The sequence below is a fragment of the Corvus hawaiiensis genome, chromosome 8 (genome assembly GCF_020740725.1).
Source record: "Corvus hawaiiensis isolate bCorHaw1 chromosome 8, bCorHaw1.pri.cur, whole genome shotgun sequence".
NCBI lineage: Eukaryota > Metazoa > Chordata > Aves > Passeriformes > Corvidae > Corvus > Corvus hawaiiensis.
Window position 1 is genome coordinate 25,764,216 of NC_063220.1, and position 23,611 is coordinate 25,787,826.

General features: G+C 39.3%; 1 protein-coding gene across 1 annotated transcript; it reads left to right on the top strand.

Annotated features, from left to right (window-relative positions):
• On the top strand, positions 1–23,301 carry BMS1 (BMS1 ribosome biogenesis factor). The gene is made up of 23 exons (XM_048311546.1): positions 1–126; positions 461–703; positions 1,101–1,291; positions 1,658–1,737; positions 3,168–3,356; positions 3,845–3,987; positions 5,245–5,366; positions 6,099–6,295; positions 7,017–7,153; positions 7,639–8,471; positions 9,281–9,382; positions 10,317–10,474; positions 10,998–11,079; positions 12,045–12,121; positions 13,180–13,362; positions 14,771–14,959; positions 16,221–16,401; positions 16,912–16,970; positions 19,057–19,179; positions 20,218–20,365; positions 21,246–21,421; positions 21,912–22,073; positions 22,775–23,301. The coding sequence occupies exons 2-23, from the start codon at positions 528–530 to the stop codon at positions 23,009–23,011; spliced, it is 3,945 nt and encodes a 1,314-aa protein (XP_048167503.1). The 5' UTR covers positions 1–126; positions 461–527; the 3' UTR covers positions 23,012–23,301.
• Positions 23,302–23,611: the final 310 nt, after the last annotated feature.

Below are 23,611 nucleotides of genomic sequence, written 5' to 3' on the forward strand. Positions count from 1 at the left end.
GACAGCGCCGGGCCGGAGAGACAGCGCAGGGCCGGGCCGGGAGGACAGCGCCGGGCCAGGGGGACAGCGCCGGGCCGGGGAGACAGCGCAGGGCCGGGCAGGACCGGGGCCCACGGCACGGCACAGGTATGTGGTGGTTGCTCGTGGAGAGCGGTCCGTCGGGAGGACCCCTTCCCGAGCTGAGGGCCCGCGGTGTGCCCGGCAGCTCCCCGCGGTTGCCCGCGGTAGAGTATCGGCCGTGCCCCAGCGCCCGCCGCCCCGCCGGGGCACTGCCGGCCTGCCCGGAGCTCGCGGCCCTGGGCCGGGAGCGCAGGGCCCGGGGGCTGCCGTGAGCCCGTGTGCGGCCGGGAAGGGCGTGAATGAGTTCCGTGAGTTGGTCTGGTAGTGCTTGCACGGTGTTCTCCAGCTGGTGTGCTGTGTACATGTGCCCTGTGCTAACTGTGCTCTCGTCCTGTGCCAGCTGCACCCGCTGTCCCGCGGAGGAACTCTGAATCTTACTGATTGTGAGCAACTGTTGAAAGAGTAAGATGGAGGAAAAAGAGAAGAAGAAGCATCGTGCAAAGCATAGCGGACCAAAGGCAGAGAAGAAAAGGAAACGTTATCTCAATGACCTGGGAATAGGAGATGAGGAGAATGCACGGAAGAGAAACCCCAAAGCCTTTACAGTCCAGTCTGCTGTGCGGATGGCCAGGACTTTCCATCGGTGAGAAGTGGGAACTGGCTGTAGAGTGTGCAGAGGCGGCTGGAGGGATGAGTGTTGCCTGGGCTTTCTTTGTTACTTTGTGCAGAAATACACAGAGTGTAATTTTCACTGGTGTGTCTGCATGGCTTTCATCATTCACCCAGTCCCGGTGTAGTTTCTGTGTGTGTCGGAAGTGGGATGCTTTGTTCGTCTCTGTTACATTGTACTCTGTGTTAATCACTGGAAAGAAACTGTAGCTCCTTCGACTCTGTGCGGTTTCCACATACCTGCTGGTGTCGGTGCTTGTGCTCAGCCTTGGTGTTGAAGCTTTTGCAAATACCGAAGACTTTCAAATAGTAAATGTCCATGTAAGAATCCATGACATTCCTGTATTTATTTATTACAAATTTCTTTTTAGAACTCAGGATCTGAAGACTAAAAAGCATCATATTCTTGTGGTTGACCGGACTCCTTTGGAGCCACCTCCCGTGGTGGTGGTTGTGGTTGGCCCTCCCAAGGTTGGGAAGAGCACTGTGATAAAGTGTCTCATTAAGAACTTCACAAGGCAAAAGCTGGTTGAAATCCGGGGTCCTGTTACAATTGTTTCAGGTGAGAACAAAGATAGGACAAATGGAAATTCTTACTTTGAGCTCCTTACTTGTCTTGCTTTGAGAGCTGGGATGTGTTCATGTTCTCATAATTTTTGGTCATTTTGAAGAAATCATTTGGATGTGTGATCTGGCATACTTACGGTGAAAGAAGATCTGATAATTTTAAATTAAAAAATTATATTTTAGCAGAATTATAAACGGGTAAAAACAGACACTTCTACTGTGGTGCATGTTGGATGATCTACATGCAGAATTTGAGTGCCAGATATCCTGGAGGAACTTCAGGAATGTGACCTGGAAAGAAAACTGTCCTAATTGGTTTGCTCCGTCCGTTTCAGTTTTTGATGCTTAATTCTGTTTTCAGGTAAAAAACGCCGGCTGACCATTATTGAATGTGGATGTGACATTAACACAATGATCGACCTGGCTAAAGTTGCTGATTTGGTAAGTTAACAATGGAACGTGATTTTTACTATAATTTATATTGAAAATACTACTTTTGATTGGACTGCATCAGTGTCTGATTTCTCTACACAGTTTTTGATATCAAAGACAAAACTGTCTTTGGTTTCAAAGAGAACAGGACCTAAGATCTTTGATACACCTAATGTTCTGGAGCAACCCAGGGACTTTCCTCGTCATGGGGGGTGGAGGAAAGTAAAATGTGTGTGTGTGGTGCTGGGGAGGATGTGAAAGAAGGGAAATGCTACTAAACTTCCTTGCTAATGCAACTGGTAAACTTTTAGTGGAAGATGTTTTAAGAAGCCAAGGTGACACAGTGACTTCTCATTAAGGGATTTGGTTAAACCATATAAAATCTGAAAATGATTTCTAGTCAAGAATTTTTCAACTAATGCTCAAAGTAGAAATATGTATTAGTTTGTTAGCTGGATTTTTTTATGCACTCTGAGGTCTCCATCTGTGAAGAATGTTGTGTAGTAAAATAATTGATTTCAGTGGAATGTGGTGACTGTTGTAATTTACTTGCAGCTTTTGGATCAGGGGATTACATCAACTGATCCTGGGGTCCAATGCACGATCCATTTGTTTAGAATTGTACTTTACATGTGGATTTGGAATATGTTATTTACAGCTGATTAGGGTTTGGGATCCATGTCTAAGTATTAACTATATAAATATCTAAAAAATGTGTACACTGATCTAGGTGTTCTACTTGCATGTTTTCTACTGAGTAAGGGAGATGTACCAAATGATACATACACTTCTCTGGTAGTAGATGTGGTGGATGTTGCTGATTCTGTGTGCCCATGGTGGTGCTGAGAATCTGTTTGGGTTTATTGTTAGGGGGCTGAGATTACATCAGCTCTTGAAGATCTGTCATCAGTTCCTGTGTGCTTGAAGTTCTTTATTGTTAAGACCCTAAACCAACTTTGCTTCCATTTTCATGTGACTGTTGGCTGCTGTTTTCCTGTGTCAGGGCATTTTAGTGATGTGTAACAGCAATTGCAACAAGTGAAGTAAGTTTGTTTCATTTTACCTGAAGACTTGACCTTAGCGCTATTAGCGCATTCAAGACACAGATACGAGAGTTTTATTAATTTTCTAAGATGTTCCTGAAAATATTGGAAGAAAATAAATTTTGCTTATTTTAAATTCAGCAGGTAAACACTTGTTCAGATCTTAAACCGAATGTTATGCATTCCTAGAGCATCTAGAACATCTTTAGCAGCCAACTTCCATACTTCAAATAAAAAGCCAAAGTTGGTTTTCAGGGTATATGCAAATAAAGTACAGAACCTTTTGCAAAATTTTGATTCCTGAGAAGCTTAAGAGTTTAAAGATGTGGTCTTTGAAATTGGCTCCTGTGGGCACTGTGGTATTGCTGTAGTGAAATGTGGATATTGTGTTTTCAGGTTCTAATGCTCATTGATGCCAGCTTTGGATTTGAGATGGAGACATTTGAATTCCTGAACATTTGCCAGGTACATGGCTTTCCCAAAATTATGGGAGTTCTTACCCACTTGGACACATTCAAGAACAACAAACAATTAAAGAAGACTAAAAAGAAGCTAAAGCACAGATTCTGGACTGAAGTGTATCCGGTATGACATTTAACATTACTTTTTTCATATATTTTGCTTTATGGAAACTAAATTAAAAGTGGGTCAATACTGAAGTATTTACAACATTCTTACATCTTTTAAATAGATAAGTGAACAATGTTTATACTATATCAGATTGTTTCATCTTTCTTCTATTTGCTAAAATACTTGTGTGGTTATTCTCTATCCCAGTGTGATAACCTGCTGAAACGTGCTACTAGGTCTGTTATGCAGGTTCTGTGCAAGGAGGATCTGCTTGTAGATCTGTATGAGGTCTTCAGGATGTGAATGGTCTTCCATTAAGATTTAGGGGGCAATTTTCATGTTGAAGTAAAGTGATTAATTTGATCTTTCAGAACCAATTGTAATGTGCAGTTTTCAATTAAGATTTACAAACTAGAATTGCATTACTATATTTTTTTTTTTTTTTTAGTTTTACAGGTATTAAATTGATGTTTTATGTTTTTATGTCTTTTTAATGTGTTTAGGGTGCTAAGTTGTTTTATTTGTCTGGGATGGTTCACGGAGAATATCAAAAGCAGGAAATTCACAATTTGGGGCGTTTTATCTCGGTTATGAAATTCCGGCCTCTTACTTGGCAAACGTCTCACCCCTATGTTCTTGCAGACAGGTGTGTTGTTTTTCTCTCTGTTCTTCAATCTCAGCCTAGATAGCACCTTGTTTGTTGAAAAAGCTATAATAATAGCCTCAACTCTGTGTGTGAATGGGTGCTTGGTGTTCCCTGGGTGGCTTTGGGAAGGGAAAGTGCCTCTGCAGGTTTGTGCTGTTCAGCCATGAGGTTTTCACCTGTGCCAGATCATGTGCATACCTCTGGTATATTGTAAACACTATGGAAACACAGAATAATTAAAATAATTCTGCTTGTTGATGATTATACTGATTTTCTGTGGGAAAGAAACAGCATTCCAGTGATTAAACAACAGCTGGTGAATTAGTCCTCTTGAGTTCCCTGGAATATCCCTTCTGCTCCGTCTGCCTGTTTGATTCACAGTCTCTTTGGAACACAAAAGTAATCTTGGTGGCAGCTGTGCCTCCTTGAGAAATTACCTCACCTTGCATATTTTATTGCCAGAATGCTTACAGTTATGACTAAACTCCCACAATAATCCAAGGTGACTTGAATGAGCCTCTTCTTAAGCTCTAGTTCTTCAGGAAAAATTGTCAGAAAAGTAGGTAAGCATCGTGCAAAGCCCTGCAAAATACACAAAGCAAAGAGAGGGAAAACGCAAAACCCACATTCTGTAGTTTTTCAGTACCATTGTTTTAGGTTGCTGTAACTGTTGAAGTTTCATGATTGCTGGGCCAGCTTTGTGCTGATCTGCAGCCAGGGTGTGTGTCCCGTTCTCTTCCTGGGCTCTGTGTTTGTGCTGCCTCCCATGTGCAGTGTAGAAAGGAATTTCCCCCTCCTCTGCCCCCAAACAGCCAGTCTTTTTTCTGTGGTAGCTTTTGTGTTGCTCACCACCATTCTTAGGGAAGAGAAGGTATTGTGTGGCTTCGGGTAATGTGACATTCAGCTGTTTGCCCTCTAATGGTAAAATTGATTTGAGGAGGGCTGTGTGTGCCAAGCCTATAAACAGTAGTTAAAATGTGCTAAAAAAGCAGTACATGTTCAGTGAAATGTCGGTAAACCTTCTGGAAATACACTGTTGAATGTTATTGTACAACTTTAAAAATACAATTTAAAAATGTTTTTAGAAGACCTTTTTTTTTTCCATGTTTGTTTTTCTTATGATAATTCAGTTTTGATTATTAGAATCTGCAGATCATGCAGTGGCAACAGTGATGTTCTCTTTTGTTAAGTTACCTTTTTCAAAATTTATCCTTGGGACTGCTGGGTATTTTAACTGTCATTTTAAATATTGGGTAGAATGGAAGAGCTGACCAACCCTGAGGATGTTCGAATCAATCCCAAATGTGACAGGAAGATATCACTGTATGGATACTTGAGAGGAGCACACCTAAAAAACAAAAGTCAAATTCATATGCCAGGTAATCTATCAGATTCTTAGAACTCTTTCTGTACTGATCTGTGAAAAACAACGTAGCTGAAATGATTTGTATCTTTAAAGTGTATGTTATACAACAGATTTTTCGCCTTTCTAAATACCTGTTCTGTTTTTGAAAATTATTTTCATAATGCATGTTTTTGTGAAAATAAATCTTGTAATTAGTTTTGCTTTTAATTGAGCATTTCTGTTGCACTGATAAACACAATATTCACAGTATTTAAAGTTTTTCAAAGTTGTATCACTTTAAAAGGTGCTTAAAGTGCAAAACATACCAGCCCTAACAATGAAAAGTACATTTGGCTTATGTAATGTATTTCTCATGTTCATTGAATAATTTAATATTTTAAGTGAATGATTAAAATGTTTAAATTAAATACTTTATTAATAAATTTACAGACCTACTCCGAAAAGTGAGTTGTTGTTTTTCCTCTGTTAAAAACAAGCAAAGAAACAAACCCAAATCTTTGCAGGATTCTGGTGAATTTATGTATACTTCTCTAAGTTCAGTGGTAAGGCAGAGGAATTGGATGTTTGGTACAGAGCTTCCTGTTGATGAATCACTGAATGCCACAATGTTTGGGTTTGGTTTGTTTGTTTGTTTGTTTTTCCTTTGTTTTTTGGTTTTTTGTTTCATCTCTTCATGGTGAATTGCACAAATTTCAGAATCTAAACTTTGTGCAAACTGTGTTGCTTCCTTTGTCTGTCCCCTCAGGTGTAGGAGACTTCACTGTAAGTGATGTGAGTTTCCTGCCAGACCCCTGTGCTCTCCCTGAGCAGCAGAAGAAACGTTCCTTAAATGAGAAAGAGAAGCTCGTCTATGCCCCTCTTTCAGGAGTTGGGGGCATTGTGTATGATAAAGATGCTGTTTACATTGACCTTGGTGGAAGCCATGCTCATGAAAAAGAAGAGGTAAGAGAATGCTGTTGGTGATTTGAATTCTCTTGGAAAATGTAATTTTTATCCTTAGAGCCAAAATAAGTGTTTAAAAATAAGCTTCTTTAAAATGATCAATCCTTATCTATCCATAGTGGGTAAACTTCTTTTCTCCTTCAGGTATTTCAGAGAAGGGATATTTCTCTTGTCTGTTATTGTACAAAACATTGGAAGATCAGTTATTAATAATAACAGTATTAAGTACCTAAAGTTTGTGTAATAACTTCCCAAATATTGACCTAAGATATATGAAAACTCCTGGTGCTGGACTTATTATCACTCTTATTTTGCAAGGCATGGTGATTGTTGGGAGAACACTTTAAGGATTTGACTGGTCAAAGGGAAAAAGAAAAAAGATTTGCCTACAAACAAACTGAATTTTTTTTCCCTGTATTGTGCTAAATGTTAAGTATCTTTGGGTCTCTGATGATGTGTGCTTGCTGATATTTACTGTAGTGGTTGTATACTGTGAAGGAGTCCCTCTAATTTTTCTTGGGTTGATATTATAGATATTCTTTAAATGTGAAGAGGGGAAGGGAGAGTTTGCTGTTCTGTTCTGAGAAAATGTTTCTTTAAAGTGCTCTGCAGTTTTTTCTTCCATATGCGTATTTCTGCTGGTTTAGACTGATAGCTATCATTAGACATTTGTTTCTTCATTTTAATTGAGAAGTAAAAAAAAAAAATCTTGTCTTTCCAGGAGGAAGTGAGACCCAATCATGAACTTGTTCAGAGCCTCATCTCCACACACTCAGCCATTGATGTTAAGATGGCATCAAGCAAGGTCTCTCTCTTCATGGACTCTACACCCTTGGGTTCAGAAGATGTAGGACAAGAGTAAGTTTTGAATTCTGAGCAGTGTTTGAGCATGAATGAATCTCTCATTTCAGGCTCTAATTTAGGAAAAAATCTCAATAGAGCACAGCTAGTAAAATGACATAATGTCTAATTCTTCCTCTTCTGAGGTTACTCATATGCCACACTGTATTTTGGGATAGAAATAATTGGTACTAGAAAGTTTTGCAAGCAGTGTAATCCTGCCTTCCAGGAATTTCTTGCTGATACAAGTAACATTTCTGTTTTAGTTCATTCCATGGAAAATGAAGACATTTCTTGGAATGATTTTTGGCTATAACATTCAATATTCTTGAATAAAGAGACATTAAGGAACACCAGTGCCTTTCTAATGTCCTCCATAACCTCGCTTTGTTAGAAAAAGAATTGTAAAATTGTTTAAAAATATTAACATGAAGTTTCATTGTTTCATTAAAATTTTCTTGTACTTAACCATCTTACCCCAAATGTGGTCTTTGGGAAAACAGGTTTGTGATGCCAAAAGAAGAGAGACAGGTGGATTTGAAGACTGGAAGAGTTCGTCGGAAGGCCATATTTGAAGATGAGGAGAAGGAAAATGATGATGTAGCAAGTGATGAGGAAGATGACCAAGAAGAAGAGGAAGAAGAAGAAGCAGTGTCTGAAGATGGCAGTGATGGTGATGATGAAAATGATGCTGAGGAAGAAAGCGAGAGAGAGCTCTTGAGGGAAGGGACGAGTGTTAGGAGAGCCAAGCGTCTGAAAACAGAGGTGGCTGAGGAAGAAGCTGTGAATGAACTGCCAGCATTTGCAGACAGCGATGATGATCTGGAGATGAGCTCTGAAGAAGAAGGAGAAACTGTCCCTGAAGACAGTGAGATGGAGGAGGATGACGAGGAGGAAGAGGAGGAGGGGGATGAAAAAAGGCCTTGCGAAGATGAAAGCTCAGAGAGTGAATTTGAGGCTGCAAACAAAAGAGCTGCATATAAGCAGTGTGATATGAACAGTGAACGTACAGAAACGAAATCAGAAATCTCAGATCACAGTCCCAAAAGAAAAGCAGTGCTCACTACAGATTCAGGAAACTGCACCGCAGAAGAGGCATCAGAATCTGAGGAGGAGGACTCTTTGCTTGAAGAGGGTGATGATGGAGGGTCACATGAGGAATTAGACACTGAAGAGTCAAATAGGAATGGGTTTCAGCACAGTCAAGGAAAGAAGGCTGATAGTGTTAGACAGACTAAACTTAAAACTGTAGATACTGAGGATGATGATGTGGAGAATCTACTCAGAGAGGAAGAGGAGTATGAAGAAAAAATAGATCTTTCTGCTGACACAACAGGTATACTATAAATATTTAATTTTTACTGTCCATTTTTAATTGGATTAATTGTTAAAGGATATAATTAGTCAATACTCTGTAATGTTGCCTGTCATGTGTATATATATATGTATGTATTTATATATAGTTCTTAAGTAGTAAAGTTCAAGTTAGGAAAGCTAGAAATACCTGCTGTTAAGCCTGTCATTTGCATTGTAGTATGCAGTGTCAGGTTTCCTTCCTCTAAAACAGAGGTGATTCATTTTATAAACTTCATTGATTTTGTGTATACTTCTCTTTAATCTTTATAGCTATGTGTGTAAAACAAATTATGATGCTCTACTACATCTAGAATGACTAAAATATGCTTGGGGGAGTGTTACTAAAATGCATTAACTACTCACTGAGCACTGGAACAGGAATCTTCATCTTTGGAGATGTTCAAAAACCATCCTGACATGGTGCTGAGCAACCTGTCTTAGGTGAGACTGTTTAAGCAGTGGGGCTGGACAAGGGGACCTCTAGAAGTCCCTCCCAACCTTGAACATTCTGTAAGTCTGTGAAGAAGTCACTTAGCATTGTGAGCATGGTCAAATCTGTTACTGTTGTTAGTAAGTTCTTAAAATTTTGTCAAAACAAAAAACAATCAGTGGTATAATTTGTTATCCACAGTTTATGTTTCTGTGTGTATATGGAGTATGAGCAAAAGAAACTGTGGGTTGTGTCTACACTTCCTAAGCCTCTTGTCATGTCCTTACTGAAATTATTTTTGTAGCTCCTAATTCTTGTTCTTTTCTGGAGGTAGAATGTAGACTTTTTTCCCTTTTCAGGTGCACTCAAGTGGAAAGAGGATCTCACACAGAAGGCAGCTGAGGCCTTTCTAAGACAGCAGCGATCAACCCCCAATCTTCGTAAACTTGTATATGGAACAGGTACAAATCTGTTTGGAAACTTGTCTCCAATATATGGTGGCTTTTCAGCTGCTATCAAGTGTTCAAGTCTGAATATTTGAGCACTTTCTTTTGGTGGGAGGCTTGAGGAAAGTTAATTGACTTTTTAATTGCTGATGCTCGTTTTCACTAATGATTGTAATAGGAAGACAGTTTTTACTTCTTCCATAAAAAGCATTTTGAGTTCATTTTCCAAACTACTCTGTTGTTACTCATGTTTTCTGGTACATCTATTTCTTCCAAACATTTAAGGTTTGGTCATTTATATAATCATCTGACAGATATTATGCAAATTGTGGTAATTGTGTTTCATAAAGGGATGTTGTCTGTTGGCTGGTTTCAGGAATTTCTGTCTCAGAGTGACTGTGGAATAGTCTCTTAGACATGATTTAGTATCAGGTGTTTGTCAAAGGAAAAATAGCTGGTTTAAAAGGAAGAGAAAATTGCTATTTACATAATTTATTCTGTTTAATTAACACTTTTCCTGTGGTTGTCTGAGTGTACAAATCTCATTGTGCAGAACCTTTGTAGAATACTATGAGAATTTGGCTTTTGTAAACCTTTCACAAGGTTTTCTTTCTGACAGATTCTCCAGTCTGCTGTTCTTGATTTACAGAGAAGCCACACGTCCTTCCTGTTCGTAGATCATTTTGGAATTGTTCCAATGTATAACATTGAACAAGAGTCCTGTGTTTACTTATTGGGCAATATTTTTTTTAGATTATTCCAGTTATAAAAACAACTGGATCAGTGTACCTTTTTCTTCAGGCTTTTACATTTAAAACCATTCCAGTTTGGTTCTTTTATATCCTCAATAAACTGCTGCAGCTGTTGTGAAACATAAGAAGAGAGGTGGGTAATGAATTTCATGCACGTGCTGTGGGGGACATCATCACAGCCTGTGTGTTTGGTTTAGCTGTCGAGGATGAGGACCAGGAGAGCGAGGATGCAGATGATGAACTTGGAGGTTTGTTCCGTGTCAGCCGTCCAGACAAAGCATCCAAACAGAAGGCTAATGCTCTTGACTGCTCCAAGTTTCTGATAGAAAAGCTGCAAGATTGGGATTTAGAAGAGGTAATGCCATTGGATAATTGCTTCTGCATGTTCTTCCTGATTCTGTCCTGGCTGTGTCTCATAAAGTACAATTGAGTTGTCATTGAAACAGACCTGTGGGAGCTATGGCCACAGTGTCTTATTTTCTGCCACTTGCTGTCACTGTAAGTAACAGATTCCAAGATCTGTTCCTACAAGAGTGGCAAGTTACAGTAAATCAATTTAATGCTTGGCTCACTTGAATATTTGGTGGATAATAGTTTGCTCTTTATTTACCAAAAAGCAGGGGAGACCCAAGTGAAAATACAGTGTGAAAATACAATGTAGGGTAGAGATCTTGCTAAAGACCTTTGGGCAAGATTCAGATAGGGTTCAAATTCCTGCTTTCAGGGAGGCATTGTGTGGTTTTGGTAATGGTATCTTGATGTGGAGTTGGACGTGTCTCTGAAGTGGTCTCTCTGATGGGGAGTGGGAATGTCTTGGGGAACGTTTCTGTTGATGATAAGCTGTAGCTGTGCAAGGCAATGACACTATCATTTTGCAGGTTGTGAGCAGTATTCGAGACTGCTTTGTTACTGGGAAGTGGGAAGATGATAAAGATGCAGCAAAGCTGTTGGAGGAAGATGGTATGTCTAAGACTTCTAAAACTAATTCATATATACAGGATTTTTAAGAAAAGTATGACTTTTTAGTTATGTATATAGAATATTTTGCCTTAGTGCTATACTTACAGGTTTTTTCAAGCTATTATATAAATTATTATGTAGATACTAATATAATTACGCATTGCTGTAAATCTCTGTAGAAATAGTAGGCAAGTACCACAATTTCTGGAAATTTACTTTCTGAAAAATAGAGTATGTAATTTAAATTATGAAATGGAGTCCTTAGTCTCCACACTTGGACATGCTGGCTTTGAGTTATGTGTCTGAGTTCAGCTATTCATCATGTGTGGTTTATTCGTTTGGGTAGTCATGGTAGAAATAAACAGAAACTGTTCTTTAATGAGAAGACAAACTTGCCATTACATTTGACTGAAAAGTGAGATCTGTCTTCAGATGTTTTGGAGGTGTTGGTTTTGTTTTGTTTGGTTTTTTTTTAAATTAGGAAATACTTTAGAAATTTTAATTATATGGCTGTATCTTACATGCATCATGATTGTGGTTTGACAGGCTTCTATAAGCATTTGTCTTTAACCTAAAAATTATCAGCTATATTTAATTTTATTCTTTTTTAAAGTTAAACATGGGAGCTCAATTGCTCTGCTGGTGTCTTGTGTCATTAGAGTGCAAACTAATATACTGGTGGTCCTTTGGGATGACCTAAACTTTATTTCCATTTTTTAAATCATGAAGGTATTGAAAGGCTAAAGGAGGAGCCACTGGAGTTCAGCTGGGAATTTTCAGCTGAAGTTGTAGAGAGGGCAGAACAAATATATAAAACCTGATGGAAATCAAAAATATTAGGTCTGAAACTAATCTGCACAGCAATACTGAGAAATGCACAGTACTGAGCACATGAGAGATGGTGTGGGGCAGTACAGCAGAATGGTTAACTGATGGTCACATGTCTTGGGTGCTTGTTGTTGCAGAAGAGCTGTATGGAGATTTTGAAGATCTCGAAACCGGGGTTGTGCACAAAGGAAAGGCTGCTGCTGGAGGAGAGGAGGTCTGATCTGCATTTTTATGTTCTTTAGCAACATACATGTGTATGAGTTTCTGATCAAGTGTCCTATGTAATACATTCAGTGTTCGTAGAATCAATAGGAAGGGAATCAATGGTAGCAATGAAGAAAAGATATGTGTATTACTGACTTTGGAACTTATGGGTATCTAGAATGGCATGTTTTTAGTCTGAGCCTGAATTTTTGTTTTAAGATAATTATGTAGAAGTCACCTCACTTACTTAACAGTAGGTGTCAGGCTTAATCAAGAGCTGGAGGATCAGGAGGCATGACAGAAGTATTTTAAAACCAAATGTAATCATAACTGTTTGTACTGTGTCATCTCATCTGATGCAGAAGATTATAGTACTCTGTTTAAACACAACAAATTGTGGAAACTTGACACAGTTTCCTAGTTCATTCCTCTTATCTGCATAAAGGAGGCTGGTGGAAGCAATTTTATGCTGTGGCTTGGATGTCTTCCAAGAACAGAGCTGTAGTTGTCTGTGACAATACAAACTGAAAAAATCAATTTTTTTTTGGACTGAGCAACTTGATGGCTTTGCATTTTGTTGTAAAATTGAGGATAATGGCATAATCTTGTCAGTTTTCAAATGGTCTGTAAACAAATGTCCTTCTCTCTGGTCTCTAGAGTGCTGCCTTCCAGCACAGTATTGCTCAATGCTATCAACAGTTACTTTGTTTTCCCTCCTGTATTATATATGCTTATATTAGCTGTAGAATAACAGGTAGGTCAGTTCTAGGGTCTGTTCCCTTATGTTAAAATGATGTTTAGTCAAAAAAGCTTTGTCAGTGAAAAGGGATATGATTACATCATGAGATCTTTTGGTCCTTGCTGAAGTTACGTCTCCTTGTATGAATAGCTTACTAATATCTGTCTAAAATTGAAATTTTTTCAGGTGTCTAGTAATGGCACAATAAAAAAGTATTGTTAAATAATATCTATAAAAGTGTTGTTTAAATAATATCTATGAAAGTGTTGATCAGAATGGGTTGTTTTCAGTGAACGATTTTACATGTTTGACAACTTACTGTTGATTAGTCTGGAAGTGAAGAAGAGGAGGAAGATGAAAAAATGTCCAAACCAGAACCTGAGGAGGAGGAAAAGAAAAAGGAGCGCATGGACAAGAAAAGAAAACTTAAAGAAATGTTTGATGCAGAATATGATGAAGGGGACACCACATACTTTGATGATCTCAAAGAAGAGATGCATAAACAAGCACAGGTAAAATCTGCTAATTTGAAAATTTATCTGGCTATATGTCTTCAAAAATACTCCACAGAGTTTGCCCCCCAAAGGTATTTTCCTGGAGACACAGGTGATGCTCAGGAGCTATTTCAGAAGGTACACACAAAGAAATACATGCTTGTGATTTTTTTGTGCTTGAACTTTTTGATTCTGTTAGCTGGAAAGGAAAATAAGCAAAGAAGCCAAACAAATTAAAGCTTAATTTAAACTGAGTGCACTAGTTAACCATACTTTAAGTCTCTGAATAAGCCAAAATGTATCATCTAAACTTCAACTACTTAAAAAGTTTTAAAATAAAAAAAGGCATCCTTTTATGTGTAGGAAGGTGAAAATCTTTCTCATATAAATTTGTGCCATATATTTTCCCAGTACTATTTTTAGTGTGATATTTTGCAGTGTTATTAATGGATAATTAAATTCTGTGTGACAGTGTTTTTCATCCAACTGTGAAGTTATTTTGAGGAAAAAATATTGATGACCATTGCTCTGGACATGTGGTAGAAGTCTTCAGCATAACTGTATCCAGAATGTGAGGTGTTGATTTTGTTCCAGGCCTTTGGTTTTTTACATAAGCACTTGTAAGCTTAAAAGTAGCTTCTTTCTTTGGCTGACTTGGGAGAACACTGCCTTGCATTGCTAATAGCTTCACTGTCTTGTCTTCTGACAAAATTTTGCCCTAAATAGTTGTTAAATTAATCCTTACCTCCTTGTATTAGCCTCTGCCACAAAGGATAGTACGAGCTCTGGTATGCTGATGTATGGAGAGCACTTAAAGGGCAAAGAAGGACATTCCAGTAAAAGAATCAGTGTCTTATGGGTGGCTAAACATCAGAAGCTGAAGCAGGAGGGTGAGGCTTCTGTTATTCACCAGGATGTCTTCTTAAATATTTGCACAGTATCTATGTTCTTATCACATGGTACAGAGGAGCTTTTGATGATGTACAGTGTGAAGATGCACAAAAATATTGTTAAACTGCTGGGTAAGATAGGAGTGCAGCATCCTCATAAAGCGACACCTTAAAGATCAGGGCATTAACTTTAAAAGGTGCTTGGGCTCCTGAATCAAAAAATGTACTTTTGGCAGTTGTATCTTTAAAATCCAAAGTCACCATTGTGAAAGGCGTATCAGAAGTCACTCAGTCATTCTCTTCTCTTGGGTACTGTCTTTCAAGTAGACTAAAAGGCCTGCTTGGGATGTCAAATTGGAGGGGTTTTGTGGTGGTAGAGATATTGCTCCGAATAAAAAGCCACAAAACCTATTAGATCTTTCCCAAAAAGATTCATATAAATGTTAGCATGTTTTAAATAGAACCGGCCCTTCATGGACAAGTTGTTAATATTTGAATTTTGTGAAACGCACGGTGGCTTTCTCTTTGTCACACAGCTCAATCGAGCGGAATTTGAAGATCAAGATGATGAGACCAGAGTGCAGTACGAGGGATTCAGGCCTGGGATGTACGTTCGAATAGAGATTGAGAATGTGCCGTGTGAATTTGTCCTGAATTTTGATCCTCATTATCCTATCATCCTGGGTGGTCTAGGCAACAGCGAAGGAAATGTGGGCTATGTACAGGTATGTAGCCAAAGGGGTGAGTGCATTTTGTGTCGGTACAGGTGTGCTTCAGAGTGTCTGGAGTTACTGCTTTCTGTTTACTGAAAACACAGTAAACACCAAGAGAAACTTCATCCTTGTCTCTTGAATAGGGGATTTGCTTTTGACACAAACTGTAATTCTACAGTAGCAGATTCTGGATCTTTACAGGCTTAATTGGATACCAGAAAAGGTTACTGTTGTTTAATGTTGAGCTGCAGAGGTGTCTCAGGACTAAGGTCTGATACTGTGATTGCTGAATTGCAAACCTTAATTGTACTCTGACCTTCATGGTCTATATACAAGTGACTACAGAAAACTTACTAGCACGTATATAGATGTATGTTTAATATAATACTTGCTTATATGCATACAAACATGGCTTCAGAGTGAGTGAAATACTGATTGATTTTTCCAGTCAACCTAATGTTGGTGAGAATGTTTGAAGATAAACAAAGATAAAGCTTAGTCTATAAAAGATTCTAGCTTAGATAGTGACACTTTACCGTGCCATGAATCGAGTCTCTCCTGGTGGGAAAGAATTTGCTGAAAGTCCTTGCAAGGAGTTTAAAGGATAAAGTGAGACATCTTCTGTAGTTTCAATGCTTCCAGATAGTTGTTTATTAAGTCTTATCAGAGGAACTGAGCCACTAGCGTGACCCAGGTACAGCATGGAAGGAGGAAAAGTAGGAGTGAGGGCAATTATCAAGATTTACACAGCCTTTTAAAGATATTTTAACCAATAGTTACTAAAAACATACATTATTTTCATTTTCTTGCCAATTATTCAGTAACACGACTAGGAACTGCGGAATTTTCCATCCAATCATTCCAAACTACTTTTACTGCAGAATATGGAGTAGTAGAAGAAGGAGAAGAAGGTTTAGAGAACAACAACAATCCTCCATTTTGATATTTTTTACTCTGTTTACTACAAAGAGAAGCCTAAAGCCTCTAAATTTTTCACCCTGTGACAATCTTACATAGTAGTCTATCACCTAATTCACACCACTGTATTTTCTAGTTGTTGTCTGACTGTTGGTAATTTTTTCCAAGGTTTGAAGCCAAAACAGTGTTGTTCAGGGGGGTAAGAACCCTTAAAAACAGGCAGAGAAATATTCTCGGCACTCTGGGTTCCTACAGATAGAAATTGCTTTCAATCATTCCTGAAAAGTTAAGGCTTGAATTTCAGAATCACCGTTGCTATCCTGTAGTAGCATGGTCCACCTTCTCTTCTGATTAGCTGCGCCTGAAGAAGCACCGGTGGTACAAGAAGATCCTTAAGACCCGCGATCCCTTAATCCTCTCGCTGGGGTGGAGGCGCTTCCAGACCATCCCCATGTTCTACATGGAGGACCACAACGGGCGGCACCGGCTGCTGAAGTACACCCCGCAGCACATGCACTGCGGGGCAGCTTTCTGGGGTGAGGCCGTGCTGGAGCTGCTGTCCTGCGTCACTTAATCGGTGTGAAAGTCTCGAGCTTTGCAGGATGTATCAGGAAATACAGCTCTTGGAATGAGAAGTCTTTTAAACTTCCCCATGGAACATAAAATAACACCAAATAGTATGGGAAAATAGGCAGTTGTCTAATATTTGGGAATTATTTAACTGATTTGTGAATTGCTTGGCTTTTAATCAAATTCTGAGCATTCTGGTAAGTTGTAGCATATCAAAGAGGAGCCTGATTTGTTGGCTGTGTGCAGAGAGACTTTGCACGCATTGTGGGCCCAGACCCTGCATGAGTAACTTCTTGTTAGCTGTTCCTTTGACTTTCATGGGGCTTTATATGTGAGCAATAGTTCGAGTGCTTTAAACTTTGGTTTTCTTCATTGAGTATATTTGTTGTGTATTTCTAAGCTTTTGGAATTTAAATAGGGGCTAGATATTGTGTAGTAGAATTTTCCAGAAGTTTCTAAATTTCATTTTCTTTTAGGGCCCATCACTCCTCAGGGGACAGGATTTTTGGCAGTTCAGTCTGTCAGTGGCACAACGGTGGGTTTTTTTACTGCAGAATGTTGATTAATGCTTTCCATGGATATTTGGGCAAAATAGATATGTTTTGGGAAGAAGGTTTACATATGATAAAGCACTGTAGTAGTAGGAACTGAGAAAGTAGCCGGACTCAAGCTTTTGAAAGATGTATTGTGTTGAGGTGGAAAACTGTATGGAGATTTTTATTTTAAATTTTTTATACCAATTTCAGAAAGGGAGTGTTTACTGTGAGGGTGGTGAAGTGGGTGGCACAAGTTTCCCAGAGAAGTTATGGATGCCCCATCCTTGGAAGGATTCAGGGCCAGGTTGCGTGGGGCCCTGAACAGCCTGGTCTAGTGGAAGGTGCCCATGGTATTGGAACTAGATGATCTTTGAGGTCCCTTCAAAACCAAACCATTCCATAATTCCAATTTAAATAGTGTTAAAGCAGTATTTATCAGATATGATCTTTGTTAGATATATATTAATCAAAGGTAGATTCATGTTTGCAGACAATTGGTCACAAAAGCTTTGCATGGTATTGTAATGAGCTTGATAGTAATTAGAGTGGTGATTATCTCCTTCCTAAAATATGCCTTCAAGTCCTACTGCACAGTTGTCTTTTTACATGTTTTAAAAGGCTATTTTCATCATGTGTCCCTAGCATAATATAGTGACTTAGAGCAGTGCACAAAGCTCTTCTCCTTTGAGACTTTCTGTCTGAGTAAGATTCTGCTCCATCAAGAGAACACAGTGAGGTAGATCACAAGGGCTTTTAGATAGTTTCCAAGGTAATTAGAATGGCAGTTCTGGAAATCTCATTAGTGAACGGTAGGAATGTTATGTCAGCAGCACCTCAACTAGTCTGTACTAGTCAATCTGCATTTTTCATGCTGTGGTACTTCTGTTAAGGTTAGAATTTCTGAACTCTTAAAAGTGAAATGTGGAGTGCAGGTGCCCCACAACATCCTTCTCTCTAAGCTGGAAGGATACTCATTCAATGGGTGGACTGTTTAGTGGATGGGGAGTTGTTTGAATGGCCTGATCTGCAGGGTAGTGGTCAACAGCTCAGTGTCCTGATGTGCAGTGGTGACAAGTAGTGTCCCTCTGTACTGGGACCAGCACTGTTTGATGTCTCCATTGGCGACACAGGCAGTGTTTTCAGGCACCGCCAAGCTGAGTGCTGTGTCTGACGTGCCTGAGGAATGGAATGCTATCCAGGGGAACCTTGAGAAGTGGTCCTATGGGAACCCCATAAGGTTCAAGAAGGCCTCGTGCAAGGTCCCGCACCAGAGTTGGGGTAACCCCCAGTGTCAGAACAGATTATGCAATGAAGGGATTGAGAGCAGCCCCTGCTGAGAAGGACTTGGGGATTCTGGTGGACGAGAGGCTGGACATGCTATGGCCATGTTAACTTGCAGCCCAGAGAGCAAATCACATCCTGGGCTGCAGCACGAGCAGCAGCAGGGCGAGGGAGGGGATTCTGCCCGTCTGCTCTGCTCTGATGAGCCCCCTGCTGGGGTAGCACATACAGCCTTGGGGCCCTCAGCACAGGAAAGACAGGGACCTGTTGGAGCAGGTCCAGAGGATGGCCACAAAGGTGATTGAAGGGATGGAGCACCTCTCCTAGGAGGAAAGGCTGAGAGAGTTGGGGTTGTTCATGACAGAGAACAGAGAGCTCTGGGGAGACCTCATTGCAGCCTTTCAGTACATAAAGGGGACTTATAAGAAGTATGGTGATAAACTTATCAGGGCCTGCTGTGATAGGACAAGGGGGAATGGTTTTAAATTAAGAGGGTTGATTTAGACTAGATATGAGGAAGTTGCTTTTTACAACAAGAGTGGTAAAACACGAATAGGTTGATGAGAGAGGTTGTGGATGCCCTGTCCCTGGAAGTATTCAGGAACAGATTGGACAGGGCTCTGGGCAACCTGATTTAGTGGAAGATGTCCCTGCTCACTTTGGGGCCATGGGACTAGATGACCTTTAGAGGTCATCTAGATGACCTTCCAATCCAAACTATTTTATGATTCTGTGATTCGAAATGGTGTCTTCACTGTTTGAGAAATACACATTCAGCACTGTCTTTCATCTCTGATGTTTCAGCCTGACTTCCGGATTGCTGCGACAGGAGTTGTGCTGGATTTAGACAAATCCATAACTATTGTAAAGAAATTAAAGCTAACTGGTTTTCCGTTCAAAATTTTTAAGAACACTTGTTTTATTAAGGTAAGTGTGTAGGTATGTATACTGTAAAACCAGATGTACTGATGTTAGGAAGGAATGCAACCTGGGATTGTCTTTCCTGAAGCAGAAATTCTCAGTTCTTGTTGAATGCTGTTCTGGATCTCAGGAGCTGCTTGTGGTTTTTTGAGCTCCCTTCCATGTGATCTCTAAAGGTACTGACTATTAGCCAAGGAATATGAATTATTGTTAACCAGACAAAAATTCTGGAATAGTCTCCTGGTTCACATTCAGTATGATTTTTTTTCTTCCCACCCCCTGCTTCCTTCCTAAAACCCACTGATGAGCAGTGGCAGACACCTTTGGAGAATGTAAATCTTTCCCTGGTGTAATTCATCAGTTTGATCCCACTAAATTTCTGCTCTGGAGTCAAAGGAGACTTCTGGCAGTGCTTAGGAGTTCTCAGTTACAGTTACAGAAGTGTTTGGAGTAGGAAGTGCTGCAGAAGGGAGTGTTCACTGACCTTCCCTCTGTGCTTAGCTGGGCTTTCAGGCTCAGGGAGAGGTTGGGTTATTCTGCATTTGGGGCAACAAGCAGCTAAGCAGTGATCGCAGCAGTGAAGCACTCAAGTATTTGCAGTGGGCATAGGGAGATTTTTTTCTTCCTTTCTTGTGATACATGAAAGAAGCACAAACCTTGAAGAACTGTGTTGTATTAGAATCTCATAGCTAGCAACTTAAGGCAGCTTGCTTGTTTTTAAGGTATCCTGTGTTCCCACAAATTGCTCTAAAGGAGAACTGTAAGGCTTCTGTAGATACATTCCGTTTTGGAATTCTAAATATATCTGTTTAATGCTTAGAAACCTTGCCTGTGATATATGACTAAGTAGATTGCTTTCAGTAGCTCACCTAAAGTCAGCTCAGTGGGTTTTTGATATGATCAGCACTCTTAGTCTAAAGACAGTGCTATGCTCCTCCTGTTTCTTTATAAGATATGCTTGTGGGAATTAAGTTTTTGTGGCCTACGTGGGTCACAGAGGGAGACTTAGCATCTTGAATGATGGTGGGTAATTCACATTTTCAGGGAATGTTTAACTCTCAGTTGGAAGTGGCTAAGTTCGAAGGTGCAGCGATCCGTAGTGTGAGTGGTATCCGAGGACAGATCAAAAAGGCCCTCCGAACTCCCGTGGGTGCTTTCAGAGCAACATTTGAAGACAAGTTGCTGATGAGTGGTAAGTTGCACTTTCCACGTAAGTTATCACACAACTTTCATCCTTCTTCACAGATTGCAAAGCTGTGTCTCAGAATTCTGGGATCTGATAATTGAGATGTGAATTCATAAGAGTAAGAAATACCTTGTGAGACACAGAGTGAAATTAAAAAGAAGTATATTTTATGTTGGATTTCTTTCAGTTATACTCAAGCCATATAGTATGCAGATGAAAAGGCTTGAGTTGAAGACATGTATCTTCAAGTGTTTTAATGCTTTTCACAGCATGGTTTTAGTGTTTTACACAGCCTTTCTCCTTGAACATGATGAATTGAATCTAGTGGTACAAGTGCTAGGAGGACACTTTCTGAGAAATCCAAGGACTGGCATTTTAACTCCAGTTAACGTTTTTCTGTAGCCTTTTGGGGAAATTATGCAGAGGATAGTTACCTCCTCTGTTTGCTGAGTGTCACTGTGATGTTGAGAATATGAGTTTATACTTATTTAGATTTATATGACCTGTTTTCCTAAACACACCAAAATCATGGATAGTGCCAAATAGAAGCAAGTTTGTTCTTCTATAAAAATTGGCAAAGGAAAATGAAATTGGTTTTGTCAGTAATTATACAGGCACATATACATATATGAATTCTCTTGCTTGCTCTTGAATATGAATGATGAACGGGATGGTATTCAGCTGCCTGCTTTTCAGGAATGTGTGCTGTTCATGCCTTTAGGGGGCTTTGCATTGCTTTTACCAAAAGTTGAAGACATTTGGTCTATATACCAAACACAATGCTAGCATGTGGTGTAGTATCTGTTCTGTTCAGGCAGTCTTCACTTAGAATGTGGATGTGATGAACTCCTGTTTTAGAGCCAAGTAACGTTCTCTTTTCTTTCAGATATTGTTTTCGTGAGGACTTGGTATCCTGTTTCTATCCCAACGTTTTATAACCCCGTAACATCCTTGCTGAAACCAGCAGGTGAGAAAGATACTTGGAGTGGGATGAAGACAACAGGCCAGCTGAGGTATGAGCAAGGCATCAAACTGAAACAAAACAAGGATTCTCTCTATAAGGTATATTTCTCTTTCGTTTTGTTTTTAAAAATCAGTCAAATTTGCAGTGTGTCTCAGACCTGTGCAAACTGAGAGCAGTATAAATACATGTTCATACACATGCATGTGTGGCTTCAAATTTTTATCCACAAGGCACAGTCCTGGCATGAGATGGGAATAAAACAGTTGAGAGCAGATTGTTGTGGGTCAGTTAAAGTTTATAAAGTAATCTGCAGGGTAGAAATCTTCTCCAGAAGCTCACTGAGACTCCTGCTGTGGTAATTGGGGTGAACGCACCATTCACAGTTCAGTCCGAGGACTTCAGAGAATGTTGGTTTTTTGACTTTTGGTTTTATTGTGGTTTGTTTGGTTTGGGGTTTATTTTGAGGGGTGTGTCTTTCTTTTTTGGTTTGTGGTGTTTTGTGGGTTTTTTCCCACTGAAAGATGAAAAATTAAATAAAAGCTTTTTAAGATCATGAGTCTTATGTATGTTTTATATTCATTCTTTTAGCCTATTGTGAGGGAGAAGAGGCATTTCAATAAGCTCCACATTCCTAAAGCATTGCAGAAGGCTCTGCCTTTTAAGAACAAGCCTAAGAATCTTGAGAAGAAAGGCAAGACTCCAAAAGACCAGTGGAGACCAGCTGTTATCAGGGAGCCTCATGAAAAGAAGGTAATTATCACTTACTCTGAAACAAGGACTCCTGAAGGGTAAATTGTGTTGTTTAAAGCTTTGCTAACTATTGGTTTGGCACTTGAATCTACTGCTAATGCAAAGATATATATGTTCCTAGTGAAAAATGATCACTTGCAATTTATTTTGTTCCTGTTTGGCACACAGTATGTATATGGAACTGTCACTGAGTGGATGGTGTCTGTTTTTTAGACTAGTAGGTCACCTAATTATGACTTTTGTCCTTGTCACAGCACTCGCAAGGTATTTCACTTGGATTTAGTGCTCTCATATTATGGGTGACTTAAATTGTCAGCTGCAGTTTTTTATTTGACTTGTCATTGCCATGCATTATTAACAGAGGATTTGAAGCAAATACTCTTCTTCCAAAACTGAGAATTAGCATGCTTGCAGAGCCAAGAATTTCCAAACTGCAGTTTAAGTGTTCTGTAGTAGCAATTCGGCATAACCTTTTAAAAGCTATCTAACCAAAATCAGAGTTCACAAAAATTAAAGCTTTGATTAACTTCCTAACAGGATAAATAATTAAACTGTTTTAGAAATTGGGTAACAAGTGCAGAGATAATTAGAAACTTGCCTTGAATCTCTGATTCATTATGTGTGTCTCTGCTGAGGTTAAACTGTTTCTTGCTCACCAAAACTGAGCTGCACGTATATTGATTATCTATTTTCTGTTTTAGATATCAGCCCTGCTCAGTGCTTTGAGTACAGTGAATAATTACAAGATAAAGAAAGCCAAATTAAAACATCGGGAACAGCTCAAAGAATATCTCAAAGTTAAGCAGAAGGAGGATGAACAGAAATTCAAGAGGCAAAAGGAGGCTAAGAAAAAAGTCTATCGCATACTGGGACAGAGGGAGAAAAAGAGACAGAAGTCAAGCTTGAAAGGATCTAGTAAGGGAGAGAAGAGTATGTAAAATTTCATCAGATTTCAGGCCAAATGAGGAAATAGGGTAGCTGTGCAATTTTCTCTTGAAGAAACAAAAAGGCCTTGGACTGCACCAGATGTGCTTTCAAGAGAAGAAAGAGATGCAAATATGACCTTATTCACACTCTTGAATACATTTGGTAATGTATATAAATAAGATGTAGAAGTATGAATTTTGGTTTTTATATAGGAGTATTCTGGAGGACTTTGTATTTCAGTATATTTCTATGCATATCGCACATTCTGTCTAGCCAATAAAGTATTTTAATGTCAATTACAGAATATTGTTTGTGTTTTAATGGACTTCAGTGGAAGAAAACTCCTCTGAATGTCTCTAAATATGTTCCTTAATTTGAGCTATTACCTAAATTTTGCCCTTGGCAAATCTTTTATTAAAAGGTGTGAAGATCAACTGTTACTGGGTGGGAGTTTTGGAAATTCTTTATCTTTGATCAGAGTAGCTCACTCCTGTGCTTAGATCATCTGTCCTAGCATGAAAGTATCTCAGTTTTTTCCACTTCTCACTAGGTTATTTAGCAGATCTTCAGAATAGTGTTGCATCCAGATCTTGTGTTACTTGGCCAGTTTT